General features: G+C 34.4%; 1 protein-coding gene across 1 annotated transcript; it reads right to left on the bottom strand.

Annotated features, from left to right (window-relative positions):
- Window positions 1–1,388: 1,388 nt before the first annotated feature.
- Window positions 1,389–6,735, bottom strand: LOC113688329 (mannan endo-1,4-beta-mannosidase 2-like). Its single transcript, XM_027206132.2, has 5 exons — window positions 5,703–6,735; window positions 4,880–5,077; window positions 3,552–3,674; window positions 2,396–2,607; window positions 1,389–2,039 (listed from the first exon to the last, which is right to left on the bottom strand). Exons 1-5 carry the CDS (start codon window positions 6,081–6,083, stop codon window positions 1,631–1,633), a joined length of 1,323 nt encoding a protein of 440 aa, XP_027061933.1. The 5' UTR covers window positions 6,084–6,735; the 3' UTR covers window positions 1,389–1,630.
- Between the last annotated feature and the right edge of the window lie 8,764 nt (window positions 6,736–15,499).

Here is a 15,499-nt window from a genome sequence, read left to right as displayed (position 1 = left end):
ATAGAATAGAAACAAAGATTTCATGCTTATGTAGTTAGTATCTGTATCAATAGAGTTGAATTTGGAAGAAAATTCTCAGAGCTTATTTCTACCAAATACTAAAACTTATGAGATGGACCATCTTTTACTTATTTCCAACGCATAAAGTCCTATTGTATGGAAGAAAATTTGCTCCTAATCCATGCCTTATCCAAGGTTTTGTAACATGGATGAATTCCTCAGAAATTCAAGGTAGAGTTTATCAAATGCTGTGGGCTTAATACAATTCTGATTGATCCTGAATTCAGTTTCAAGCCCGTTTGTTTTGACTGCTATATTATATGAGTCAACTGAAGAGAAAAAAAACCTCTAATTAATGTTTTAAAATATTGTTGTGTTTGGTTAATTAGCAAATATTCATAGATAACGAAGGTAGAAATTTCAAAAATTAGAAATTTTAAGTTCAACTTCTGCTTCTCCTTCCTTCCTTCCTTCTTAAACTCCCCTCCTCATTTGATAAAAAAAAAAAAAAGTTAAAAAAAAAGAGTAAACATTCAAAGATGACAGTATAAAATTTCGATTGTTGTAGGAATGGATGGACCACAAAGGATTACAATAATGATTTAGGCCTTAGTGGATTTGGAATTTCCGATGTAGAACAGACTTTTTTTTTTTGGCGCATTTGCAAAGGTAATCAATTACTATATGATTATCTTGAGAAGCACAAATAAAGTGAGCCTTGTGGCTCACATTTTGGCATGAGTTTGTAGATTAAGACCCCAAAAGTTTCAGCGAATCCGGGCTGGAGAGCTGCAGTTGCAGCACTATTATATCAAAATGTGTGGTTCTCACTTTATCTGCTTTTCTTCCACACAACACAAATATATCTGATGATCCATGAGACCCCTTTTCATGATTTTGTCGGTATAACAATATTGGCCATTCATCCATACAACAAGAAGAAGTTGCTTTCTTGTTGCAGTTATGGTACCCTAACTATCCAAGGCCAACTTAGCAATGAGCAAAATAACTGGCAAGCCTCCACTGTTGAGGCAAATTTAGAGACAAAATTCGAAGGAAAAAGGGTGTAATTTCTGCTCTGTCAAACTTGCTGTACTGGTGTGGTATCCAAATATTCTGACACTATTGTCAGAACTGGTTTTTTAAGTACAGATATAATTTACACAAGAAAGCGCGTACAAAAAACAGTACAACGCCTTTTGTTTTTTCTTTTTTGTAACAAAAAAGTTTGAATGATTTTGATTCTAGTCACCACCGGATCAGATACGATGTTATATCAAACAAACAACCGACAGATGTATGTATACAACAAGTATTTTGCTCGTTAGAAGGTATACTGCTCGTTGATTGTTAGTTTCTCACTTGGCCACATTTCTTAGTCAGCTGAATATCAAATTATCAACAATGCATAAAAGAATCAGAAAGTATTACACTCCAAAATTATACAGAAATGGAGTGCGAGTAAAGTGCACAACTACTAAATGCCTGTAGCTCGCCTACTACATATAGACTAAGGAGAAGTGACAAAAGAAAGACCACATTTCTCCTGTGGCATTCATTTGTGAAGTTACCAAATGAAATTCAGACGTATTTTTTATCTTCTATATTCCTTAAGAAGCGAATGTTTAGATCATTGTTTATGCGAACAGAAATCTTTCAAGTGTTGCTTCTGTGAAGGTAAAACTCCTTGAATTGCAGCTAACTTACATGATTGTCGTGTAAATAACTGATATGTTGATGGCCTCTCCCACGGAACAATTGCAAAATCGTCATAGTACTTTTCCATCCCTCCAACAAAGAATTGCCATACGAAGGATCCTGCCCCAGCCTTGTCTTTTTTTGCAGACTTGTAGATGATATCAAGAATAAGTTTCATGAATTTATCTCTTTGAGACGGCGTAAAATTCTTGTTTTCGTCTGACAGTCCAAATTCAGTAAAAAGTACAGGCTTTTTCAGCTCTCCGTCACCATCTTCAATGTGAGAAAGCATCCATTTAGAAACAAATTTGAGTTTTTCTTCAAAGGCTTGATCGTGGAACCTACAAATAAGTAACCCATAGCATGGTTTTAAATCATTTGTTCCATGAGAAGAAAATGAAGCTAACCAATAAAAAAAATGTAGCTGTCTGAAAATATCAAGTTAAATATAGCACATGCGGCTAACAAGAACCCAAAATGGCATTGAATCTCTGTACAGACGGGAAAGAACCGGATATGTCCCAGGCCATATGACTCCAATTGCAGTTTCAAAGCTTTCTCCATTCACTTATTCTCAAATTTTTACCCAGAAAACAACCAAGGTTCACAGCTTCTGCCTCAAGGTGACTTCAGTAGGGAAATGGAAATCAAGAGATTTTTTAAAAGAGCTTAAAATGCAATACCAGTAGGAGCTTACCAGTGGTCAGGATAAATATGGACAGAGGCAAAATCAACGGTTGAGATCTTGGAATTGCGAATGAAATCAGATCCCAGATCAGCAGCCCAAAATTCTGGATTGACAGTCAACCTTTTTGGACTTTTAGGACCATAGAATCCTTCAAGACCCACAGTTATGAGATGATTCCCGTCAATTGATTTTACATAAGTTGACATTTCTTCAATCCAGTCCTGCATTTTTATGACATAAAAGTAATCATTATGAAGAGAAAAGATCAACATCTGGACTAAGAGAACTTCCCCCATGGGCCAATAAGTCATAACTAGCAGAAACATCAGTGAAGAAAATGCCTCCTTCATCCAAATGACTTTGGAAAATAAAATAAAAGCTATCTGAAACTTTGACCGAGCGGATGGATATTTTGTAAATTTTTTAGTGGCATTCTGGAAAGATAGTAGAAAAATTGTATCCAAGTCTAGAAAATTTACAGACTATGGATACATAAACTTGCCTTGCAGGCAACAACTAGTTCTCAGCACCATGTTCCACAGAATCTGATGATTTAGGTATCTAAAGAAATAATCAGAAGTTAAAACTGCTTATGTAGTCACAAACCAGTTGTAGCGTAAATAAGCAGAAAAACTAGCATGTGCCACACATTGAGCAAGCAAGATAAGTTAATGTATCATGGTCGTGGTAACAACATGGTAATAGCTTGTAGTAATTAGTTTGAACATCACAAGCATACATTGATTAACGTGCAGAGTCACTAAAATGGGTCTAATTCCATAAATTCTGGCCAAACTAATATATAAATCAAACTGCAGAATTCCAGGCCAGAAGAATTAAGGTAATCAATTTAAGCTATAAGGGATAGGAGTTACTAAAATGATCACAGTAATAGCAAGTTAGCAACAAAATAGTAATGTCTTTTATTAGTTTGATCATCACAAGCATACAAAAATAATGCCAGGAGTCACTACAATGTGTCAAACACTATAACTACTGGCCAAAATAATATATACATCAAACTGCAGAATTCCAGACCAGAAGAGTTCAGGAAATCAATTGAAGCTAATAAAGACAGGATGCTTGTAATTCACTTGGTATAGTTTTTGGACTACACCATCATCAACACACAAATTCAAAGCAGCGGATGCGACTAAAGACTTACTTGGAGAGTGTCACCTGAAGGGTCAGTTATGCAGCGGGGTTCATTAATTAATTCCCATGCAAGTATAGTAGGGTCATCCCTGTACTCAATTCCAGTGATTGTGTTCTTTCTTGTAAGAACTGTCTGGAAAGAGAAAGATTTATAGAAATTACGAGACATGATAGAATTTACAGTAACAACATTATTTCATAATTTATATTGCTGACAAAGAAGCATGACCATTATTGAGCAGCTGCAAATATTCAAGCAAGAACAAGGACCAACTCACAAAACTATGCATTATTTAATAGATTGATACGCATATATGTAGTCTATCATTTAAGCCAGTGCAAAGAGATTGCAATAAACATTTAAGTTAGTATCTTTACTAGTAAAGACGAGTTAAACTAGTTACATCGTCGTATTCCTGCACAAAAAATACAAATACTTGTCGCTGGCCAACTGTGTTAAAAGAAAATTTTTTATCATTTTACCCAATTAGCTGATATTTACTGATTAAAACTCCAGTTTCTGACAAGATTCTGGGACATTGTTGGAGCTGTAATCAGAAAATTTGTGCTATTATAGGCTATTATCGGAGAAATAAAGAAAAATTGAAGGACTCTCATTACAAAATTGCAAAACTGTCAATATATTGACTTAAAATACTTAAATTACTGTCATATGATTGTGTGATTATTATTACAGCATCAATGATTCAGAAACACATTAAGGATTCGTACAAGTTTTGATTTTTATTTTTCAGATCTAAATTGTCTCATAAAATACCTATAACATTGTAAAGGTGTCCCACAAAACTAAATAATGCTACGTTCACTAACTGTCACCACAGGCACTAGGCAGAAACTCATGATGTCTCATCGTTTCTTCTTGCATCTTCGGCAGCCGCTTGGCCACGCCCCAGATCAGAAGAAATCAAATAAGTTTTTGCGTTTGAAAAGACAGTGAGTCAAAAAAACAATCTTTTTTGCCATTTCTCAGGAGTGCTGTCAAATTTTTGTTGGTTCTGGGAAATGGATTGATCTAAAAACAACAAAATAATGATGTCTGAGTACTGTCATATGAACTTTGGCACCGAACAAGAGCACCTTTTTGATGTACAGAAGAAAACTGGACTGGAAACTCAAGCTAAAATAGTCCTAATAGGTGATGTAATTTTCAGCTGCTGTCTAATAAGACAAGAAATTCAAGACAAACTGGACCGGAAACTCAAACTAAAACAGTCCTAATAGGTGATGTAATTTTCAGCTGCCGTCTAATAAGACAAGAAATTCAAGCTTTCTGAACAGAATTGACTCAAACATGACACAGGAATACTGACAAGTTACCTTGGCATAGTTTTTGAAGTAATGACGGATGGATGGATCGTAGAAGAAAGAATCGTTAGAAGAGCTTATACCAACACCCTCATCCCACGCCCATTTGACGTATTGAGTCTTTCCACCATATGCTTTCAAGTTGTTGACTAAGCAAAGGATAAGCCTGATTCCTTGTCGTCTGGCTTCTGCTATTACATGATCCAAGGCCTACAATAACACAGCTCATGCAGTCAATGAAGTTGTAAACGCGAAAGTGAAAAATATGACGCTACATTTGTCAAGAAATTAATACCAAAGAAATAAAAAATAATGGTTATTTAATTCAAATATAAATGCTTATATCCCAGAAGCCATGGAAATTATCAAAAGCTTAATCAGAAGGGGAAAAAAATCATGACATCAACTTCAGTGTTTTCTCAAGTTTTCAGTAGTTTGAAAAGGCGATAACAGATTGCAGTTCACTAGGTTAGACGTTTTGGCTTTCAAGAGTGCGAAAGAGTAAAATGAGCAGACAAAATTGTTCAGTGAACCAGAATCAGCTGAAATTTGGGGTCGTCAAATTAATCCTACAAAGTTTACACATTTCTTTTCATAGTTCAAATAAAAGCTTAGAAATTTAGATTTCACGTCTACGCAGTTAATTAAGAAAAATTCTCAAGCTAGTCATAGCTCCAATAAATTAGTAAAATGATTTGATTGATAAGAAGTATCTGCAAAAAGGCACAGATCAATGGTAAGCAATTATTATGACGCTCAAATCCTGAAAAGGCTACACTATGTGACTAAATCAAACAAATGCAAAAATTCAATAAATGAAACAAAACTCGCTTACTCTGAAAACTTTTTCATCAAATCGACCAGGAGAAATCTGGAGAGCATTGTAATCACCATCATTGAAGGCCCAAGTCCGACAAACAGTGAATCCCATCTTCGCTCCAACTTGCAGCATTGCTTTCACCCTAGGTCTTTTATGTTCATCCACAGCATGGTCCATCATCCAGTAAGAATTCCAACCATTAATGTGAAAAACTCTACCATCCAGAAAGAAGTGAGTCCCATTCCTCTCCACAAAACTCAGCTTTGTTTCTGTATTGAAATTAATCCAAAGGTCCCCAAATGACAAATATATGAAAGCAATACACGATGCAAAGCCAAGAATTGGATATAGCAGGCCATTTCCTGCTAGCATTCTGCTCATAAATGATTTAACCATGACATAAAAGAATCAAAAACAGAACCACCACAGCACCTCTAGTTGTAAAAACTGATTCTTGAACAGCTTTCCACCTCAATATCAACTAAATCTTGGCGTAATAAATGCCAAAATGGAAACTTTCTTAGCTCCAATGAACAAATTATGGAAATCCCACCGGCCTATATGACTCTTTGATCCCTGAAGCCTCTTCAACTTCCACAATATTTACACTCCACGGAAAAAGACAAGATTTTGAAGAAATCCCAGATCTCTTTCCCAAAAAGGGTGCCTCAAAACTCACTTGGAAGATAACCGAAGTCCAAGAATCATAAATGGGGCTTTAAATTTCAGAAGCTCACATGAGACTGAATCATGGTTTTTCTTTTCCCCTCTGTGACTTGTATCCTGGGAAAGTTGGGTTGAAGAAATGACTAATTGATCACTTTGGCGGTTCGGCCTCGGTTCCCTGTTACTAGTAGGGGGAATAAACCATTGGAAGGTTAAAAGAGATGGTTGGGAAAATGAAACTTTAGACTATATAGGAGAGAGGTAGGGAAAGCATACCTAACATGTTCCCCATTATCCCAAGTCCGGTCAAAAATTAAGGACAAGCATCTGTTGGTGTTGGACATGAGGTGCAATGTAGTGTCAAATTTCACCTAGTTAGATTAGATCCCTTGCTCCTTGAACACTCAGGCTTTATATTGAGATTAATTTACTATGAAATAAATCATAGGTTTATAGAAACAGTGATGGGCCAACGGTGATACGTGCCTCGCATCTTAATTTAGTACTATTAGATTATAATTGTCAAGAATATCTCCATATTTATTATCAGAGGACTTACGGATTGTCATTTATTTGCTTGTGCCCATTTGATACTCTACTTGTTAGTTGGGCAAAAGAACATATACTGTCTTTGGAAGGACTTTTTAAGCTTTAGTTGCAGAACAGTTGTTGCACCGTCAACATAGTTAACCGACATGCTAAATTATCGTCATAACTGACCTTATAGTTTCGAGAGCATTTTATTTTGGCCCTTAAATTTTAGATCAAAGTGCATCACGGTTGTCCCAGATTGCACCAACTTGGGAAATATTTGCAAAATGCAAATGTTTGTCTATTTGTGATGCATGATGTGATAATTGATGCTAAATTACTAGCAAGAACGATCGAGTAATAGACTATGTGGATGCTCATTTTGATAAACAAATATAAACTCTAAATAAGTTATGCTTGACAGAGTCGGTCGAATTGTTTTGGTTGTGGTCGATATATGACGACACATTTGACACCTATTGCTTTTTCTAATTTGCATATGATTTTTGGAAAGAAATTGGTAACTCTAATTCTAATTTTGCTCTTCTGAGAACTAAAATGAGATTTTGTAGAACTTCTAGGGGCCATTGCACCAATTCTCCCCCAGATGTACCTGAAACTTCAAAGGACTTGCCTTCAAAGCAGGGTTTCAAAGATGACCCAAGTCTTGATCCCCATGTGAGATCTGGATTCTGGGCTTAATTGGTGCGCCTCTTTATGGTTTCCATCACTTTCTCAGTTCTTTTCCTTTCTCTCCTTTGACTTGTCTAATATTCTTTTCATCGTAATTTGATAGACCGGACTTAACTGCCGTATGATCCGCTACATGTCCAGCATAAAACCATTTCTATCAGCATCATAATGTAAAAGGGTCTATGCTCCGTATTCAATGGCATTATCAACCATATAACAATGAAAAATCAGTTAATCAACTCTGGCTGACAATGATATATCTTGAAGTATATATATATATTTGTTAAAAGAAAAAAGAAGTATCTATATTTATTTGGAATAGAATAGTGATGCTTACCGTGCTTGGGTCGGGTTGGGGCGCCAAGGCCCAGGCCGCAGGGGATTAGTCGGGCCCCGTAAGGATTGACCCGGACGCCCCTGTGTCGACAAAAAAAAAAAAAAAAAAAAAGAATAGTGATGCTTAATTAGTTAGCTACTTTATAAACTATTAATGCTTGAGGCACACCTAATACGTATGCAATTAACAAAAAATATATTAAAAATATTTGATTTGTTTTTTGTTGTAAAATAGTAGTTTAAAGGAGTTAAACTATTTTTGTATTATAGTGAAGTTGTAGTTTTTTGTTAGAAAAATGATAGTTAATTTTAGTGGATGTGGAGTGGTTGTTTGGAAATGAGTAGTTGAAATGATATAATTATTTTTAAAAATAAAAATAAATTAGGTAATATATTAAATGACTCAATTTGTTTACGCCAAACTCTCCACGTTGCTTTATATATAGTAAGGTATCATGTCTACAGTTTCTTTCCTTTATAACCTATGAATGTGTGTGTATATTTGTGTGTGTGTTGTGGAATAATTTTCCCTTAGTTTCTTCAGCTTCCGGAAGAGGAAGACAATATCTCTATTTTTGGTGTAAATTAAGATACATATACATATATATATATATATATATGTGTGTGTGTATTTCTTGTTAAAATACTAACTGAAACCTCATTTCAACCCCTAAAGAATTTTTCTATAGTCAAATCCTGCAGAGGTAAAATATGGTACTTTCTTCACCTTACCAAATGCAATTAGTTTCTCCTTTGACGTCTAAGCAGAACTCCACCAACCATTTGAAGTTTGTAATTTCCAAAGTTTTCAGGTCTCCAAAAACTTAAAAAGTTCAGTAACAATAGAAATTATTGAGCTCGAAAGTGTATCATGCATTTCAATAAAACGTAAATGCATTTGTTCACAACGTAAATCAATTTGAATACAATATAAATTTAGTAATCTTTTTTGTACACTCCACACATAGTATTAAAAACAATGAATATTTTGTAATTTGAGCCATACATTTTTTTTTCTTGAGCGATCAAAATCGTGAACCTTTCAAAAACCATTATTGTTACTGCAATCGTTCCTGTCTAAAATTCATATTTATTATAGCAACTAGAATTTTACACATGCCTTAGCACAGTTTTTTTTATTTATTGTGAATTTATACAAATATGAATAATTTAAATATAAAAATTAACAACTGTTTCAAAGTTTCAACCAAAATTGAAACTGATGACTTGGCAAATTGATTACGGAAATAACCAACTAAAAGTAGACCATCATTCGTTTTCTCAGTTAGCTGCTCCAAATCATCAAAGATGATGAGAGCAATTAAGGTGTAATTATGACACCAAATACTCCGAAAGAAAGGCAAATCAGTCAAAAACCTGCTGAGGTACCATTATGGTGCATATCATCGTCCTGTGAGTGGGATAGAATATTAATTGTCCCTTTTAATTATGTTTCTTGATCACCACAACGCAGACACGATCATTTTCTAACTTAATTAACCTTTTTAGACTGCATATGAGTTTACCATCTTGTTGAAGTTTCTCAAATTAAAAGAAACTTGTCCGAATAGTTTGCACCTCCTACAAAGGAACGTGTTGATATCCTTCTAAAGTTAGTATTATTAGGGGTAAAGGTAGGACACACAATAATATGATTACACCAACATTGATAAGACCTATGAAGCCTTAAGATTAAGAATTTGATGATGCTTTTACTTTTCAATACGTTATTGGGATTTTCTATCTGAATCCTTAGGACATTCGTTAATATACCTAGTATCACCTAATCTATCGTACATATATACATACTAATAATTATTATTCTCTCTTATATTTATATACTTTTTCTATTTAATTTTACTTACCCTGCCTTGTATTTATCAACTTTTCCTACTTAATATTATATTTTTAAAAATATAACACCTGAAATATATATTAACGAATGCCCTATGGCCACTCGTCAAACAAACCATACATTATTTAGTACTCCCTCCCTTTTTTTATAACTGACGTTTAAGAAATTTGCCCTTGAGTACTTTTATCTGTCGTTTTACTATCCCCATGCAGCATTAATTATTTTTTCACAATTTTACCCTTTTATCTCTCTTTTCCAATACAGGGTTCTTAATTACTACTCCTAGTTAGTTTGCATTGCTTTTGGTCTAGTAAAACAGCACCATTTAGTACTCTAGTGAGAGAAAACATGGGTGAATTGGACAATTAATGAGGGTACAAAAGGAAAGTAGTGTATAGATTTAAACAATGAAAAACTTTTCTTAATTGGTGTGCAAAACCTTAAACGTCAGTTATAAAAAAAGGGAGGGAGTATGTGATAAACTCATTAATGGGGAAAGAAAACTACACAGCCCAAGGTTCCAAGATCGAGTTGTGTTCTCTCCATTAAAAGTCTGCAACCATAAAGAAACTGGAAGGGTTCTGGTTCTTGCTTGCTCATTTTAGATTAGGTGGTTAGTCCTCGACTTGCACCTGGCAAATGAAGAATGGGTTATGCCCTTTCTCCATTTTTGAAGAATTTTATTTCTTCAATCTCCCCTAATGATGGCATATTAATTTGCTTATCCTTTACCTGAATCCAAGTTTGGTACGGAATTAAAAAATTCAAGATTCTCCAACTAAAATACTTCATCTGGCCCTGATGCAGGATCCCACTTTTTCTTTTCTTTTGATATAGGATAACTTGATGAGAAGTCGCTTAATATTTTGAAGTCCACGATCTTGGGCTTTTGGTCATGTCAACAATTGAGAGCATTTTCTCAACAAAGCTGAAAATGTAATTAGGCTGAAAACAATCCAAAAATCCAAGAGTAGATTTTGAACGTAATAAAAAAAAATATAACTAGTACTAGTCAGAAGTAACATCTATATATTTTGGCGTTACTCAACATCGTTAGATTATCCATTAATGCATCACCTACAAATCAGGAACTTCGAACCTTATGTTTCATTTTTAATATCCCATCCCTTGCTCCCCTTTCCTATTCATTTTGTTTAGTAGAGATGAACCAGCTTTGGTTCGTGCACGGTGAAATCTGGGCAGCTTGGACCTGGGTACCGCCGCAGATCAGAATCTGCGAGCATTATTTTTACTAATATATTCATTTTTTGTGACGAGTAGCCGGGAGCTTTACTTTTATTAATAGATTTTTTGAATGAGTACTCATGGAATACTTGTTAAAACATAAATTATACCTGACTTACTATGTGAATAGGCATACTTACATTTATCACACCGCCCTACATTTATATATTATTCTGAATTAGTTTCACTTTTACCCCAAAAAAAAATTAGCAGTTGAAACCATCTTAATGAGTGCTCCGGAGCATTCATTAGCCAAATCCTTGATTAATCCCTAATTAAATAATTTGCTATAAAATCGCTAGTTAGTACGGATATTAGACTATTAAGCCTAAAACTATGGATATCGACAAAAAATATATAAAAATGATTTTTCTTTTTCTAACAAGTAATCTGAAGGTACTCATTAGTACGTCTAAAATATACTTGATTTATCATATGAATGCACATATTCATGTTCATTGTGCTCCTTATAGTTAAATACTTGTACAAAAATTACTTACTTGCATCCATCGCAAACGTATTTTCCAATACACTTTTTTTTTATTTTCTGAACCACTTTTTTATCTAACATAGATCACATCTCAAGCAGTGATACATAATTATTTCAAATAAACTTCTATCCAAACACAATTTTGCAAGATATTAACAACACATGAGAAACCCTCTTTTGATGAGCGTTCGTAGAACACCTGTTAGCCAAACCCGTATAGAAATTGTTAAGATGTTTTAACATTTTCAAATGGTCTAGCAACTGTTAGCGTTAAGCATATTGTAGAAGATTTATACGTGCTAAGTCCTTTTTTAAAATTTTTAAATTTAGTCCCTGTCAATATATTGACTTAATTAATTCAATGACCAATGTTGAGCAATCAATTCCCTTTCCATCGGGACTAAATGCAAGTCAAGGTCCATGTTTCATGCTTGTCTAGCTCATGCTCCTGCACGTGTACGAAAGTGAAGAGGGAATAAAATATGATGACTCCTCAATCTATGCCGTCTTGAATGTCAGGCGAGATTAGATTTGAAAGATTTTGCGTATTTGAACACTTCTCTTTAAGAAATAGACAAAATTTGGCCATATTTAGCTTTTCTTCTTTTTTTTTTCATATTTTGTCCCTCTTTTCTGGGTTGGGATGCCTATATATCTCTTAGTAAAATTATTAAAGCACAGGCATAGTATCTTTTATCCGGAAATTACTAATCATGGAATCTCAATATGATTTTTGTAGAACTAGTTACACTCCCCCCCCCCCCCCCTTTATTTTTTATAAATTGAATTTTTTTTTTTTTTTTTTTGGGTGTCAATCAGGGTCCAAAATGATAAGGGATGGACCAAAATTCATCTTTCATTGCAGATTAAGGAGTTATTATAAAATCCAGTATAAATGTGTCATGTCTAGCTTATCTCATATTCTATTCTTGCTCATGTCTTGTAAATCTCTCATTTTCTATTCTTGCTTATGTCTTGTAAATCTTTGTTGACCTTCATATGACTCTATGTTATCTCCTATAATAGACCCTAAAACAATCATCGACTTATATTCCTTCCATCTCAATTATTTTGTCATGCATCGGGAATGCAACTTTTAAGAATAGCAATTTTATTGTGATGTTTGTACTTGTCTTTTCAATCTTATCTCCAAAAATTCAAATTTCGAATTTAAATGATAATATGCATATAATTAAAGAAACGGACTATACTTGGAAAAGAGACAAAAAATGGTTTCACTTTCTCAACATGACAACATTTTAGGGCATTTCAAAATAAAAAAAAATTAACAATTTTAATGGAACGGAGGGAGTATCAAATATTCCCAACATCTTAAGCCTTTAAAATAGGGCAAATTACATTTTAGCCCCTTGTGGTTTTCGCAAAAACCACATAACCCCCCCATCGTTCAAAAAGCTATACATAAACCCCCTGTGGTTTGGGTTGAACTGGCAAATAGACGGAAAGCACCCACCGTAACGATTCGTGGGCAAAATGTCCAAATTACCCTAATATAAATACAAAAGGAAGCAGATGAGTCAGATTCTTCCTTGTTCTGTCTTTGTCGTGAGAAAAGGAGAGAAAAACATGACCACCGAATGAAGGAGAGAAATTTAACCCACAAAGATCTACCATTGAAGACCAAAAAGTAGCTGTGAAAGAGCATCACGAAAGCTGTTGTTGCATCTGGTAAGTTTTTTGACATCATTTTAGCATATAAGATGCACTTGCATGGTTTTTGAACAGAAACTAGCGGGCATTGGAAAGTTAATAAATCAATGATTATTTTGCTTAAGCGTTGATTAATTTAAAATTTTGCTGCTTTGGGACAATCTGTATTATCATATTTAAGCATAGAGTATTTTATCGACTAGAATTGAATTTATGCATTAAGATTAGGGTAAAGAAAATTGCATTCGGGAGTTCTAAAATCACCGGAATTTCAACTAAACATGGGTAGAATACGACTTTGTTAGTTTGAGATTTGTTGATTAGTGTCAGATTTGGGTCAAATGTGGGTGGCTTGATTTTCAATAATATAGAGTGATTTGGCTGCTGATAAAGTTTTGACAATTTGGACATTGAATAATTTTTGCTTGTCGGCTTATTGGCCGTCATGTGGTCCATGGAAGTATGCGATATGCAATATGTCCTTTTCTTAATCAGATTGTATTTTTTTGTAATCATGTGTTTTCATTGAAGTGTGTAATCTATTAAATGTCCTTTTCTTAATCAGATTGTGTTTTTTTTTCTTATCATGTGTTTCACTATTTCTAATGCAGGCTTTTGGAAATTGGCTTTTGATGTGTGCTTTTTTGCTTTAGAACTTAGTCTGAACCTTTACTGCTCCTTATTTGTCTATACTTGAACTCTTGCCGCATAGCTATAATGGTAGTTAAATTAAGGGATAATTTCAGAGCAATGTGGTACATGTTTACAAGCAAGCAGGTTAAAATCCCGCCTGCATAATAACACTGAAACCCGCAAGCGGGATTCTGTGTTTTTTCTATTTCAAGGTTAGCTCGCATACGGGTTAATGTTATATTTGAGCGCGAGAAGAAAAAATTGGTAATTAGGCTCTTTGGGCATTATAAGTAAATATTTAAATTAATGGCAGTTTTATTACACCAATATTATTGTATTATCATTATTATGATTATTGTATTATTTCTTATGCAAATATAACATTTAATTATTTAAATTTGATTTTATTTTTACAATTTATAAAATTTTTATCACTTATATAATATTTTTAAAACCCTAATACATCTAAATTTGATTTTATTTTTCAAATTTATAAGATTTTTATTTAAAAAAATGGGATACGGATAAGATATTCGGTTGGTTCGATTTGCATAGGTGCATATGAGAATATCCGAATACTCTTTAAACCCGCATGCGGGTTTAAGGAGATTATGGCAACTCTCTGACACACTAGTTACCCGTCCAACTCTCAGGGGAGGTTTCTGAAATTATCCCTTAAATTAATTGAGATACTTTCTTTTGCTTTCCTTTTGAAGGTTTGTCAGATTCAACAATTTTTACCGCTGCTTTTCTCCCACATGAACAAAATAGGTATTGGTACCTTAGATCTTCAGTACTTCCACCAGCACTGCTTGAGCATGACATCTATAGTTTATTGAAAAAAAATTAATAATCCATTCAAGTCATATTTCAGGAAAAGGAAAAGACTGCACCTTGATGTTAGAACTCACCTTCAGATTTCCTTCGTTCTCTATCTTGGGTTCCTTCACCAACATTCAGTGCAAAGTCAGCTACAAAGTATTTCGGAAGATGGAAAGAGATGAGGAGCACCCATCTAGGCTTTATTGGGTACGTCAAATTGGTCAGGGGTAATATGGGTATGTTTCCTACTGCTACCAGAAGAACATGCGCGTTTTGCCCACGAATCGTTACGGTGGATGCTTTCCGTCTATTTGCCAGTTCAACCCAAACCACAGGGGGTTTATGTATAGCTTTTTGAACGATGGGGGGTTATGTGGTTTTTTCGAAAACCACAGGGGGCTAAAATGTAATTTGCCCATTTAATACTAGACTAGACATCACGGTGTCCGATATTTGTTAGGAAAAAATTAATTAGAGTTGAGTTTGACTTCCTAAAAATGAAAAAAATGGACTGGACTTGATTCAATTTCTTAACTTGCTTAGTTTACTATCCAAATCTAGCCCATTGGGCTCAAAGTCAGGTAGCCTCCTTTCCAAATTAGCACTTCGGCTGAAAGAGCCATGTGATGTGTGTATCTAGTCTGCAAGCTCACTTAATGGGCCAAGGGAATCATCTTTAACAAGGATAGTTGATCTAACAAAGAAATACTACAAGACATCGTCCATTAAGGGCCCGGAGACAAAAGGCCTGCTTAAAATTTTGACCAGTGAAAAGACATACTCCTACTAATTTTACTTTGCGTTTGGATTGAAGGATTTGAAATCCTTTCTGATTCCTCCAATTACTTAAATGACTTAAGATGGATTTGA

Source organism: Coffea arabica, chromosome 5e (genome assembly GCF_036785885.1).
Source record: "Coffea arabica cultivar ET-39 chromosome 5e, Coffea Arabica ET-39 HiFi, whole genome shotgun sequence".
In the NCBI taxonomy this organism is placed as follows: domain Eukaryota; kingdom Viridiplantae; phylum Streptophyta; class Magnoliopsida; order Gentianales; family Rubiaceae; genus Coffea; species Coffea arabica.
Note: the sequence above shows the minus strand (reverse complement) of the source record. Positions and strands in the feature narration are given on the sequence as shown.

Excerpts from the sequence above, each read along its gene's own strand:
- LOC113688329 (XM_027206132.2), bottom strand. The coding sequence starts at position 6,083 with ATGGTTAAATCATTTATGAGCAGAATGCTAGCAGGAAATGGCCTGCTA. Across the intron at positions 5,078-5,702 it reads TTGATGAAAAAGTTTTCAGA|GCCTTGGATCATGTAATAGC; the intron begins GTAAGCGAGTTT and ends GTGTTATTGTAG. Across the intron at positions 2,040-2,395 it reads CATATTTATCCTGACCACTG|GTTCCACGATCAAGCCTTTG; the intron begins GTAAGCTCCTAC and ends ACTTATTTGTAG.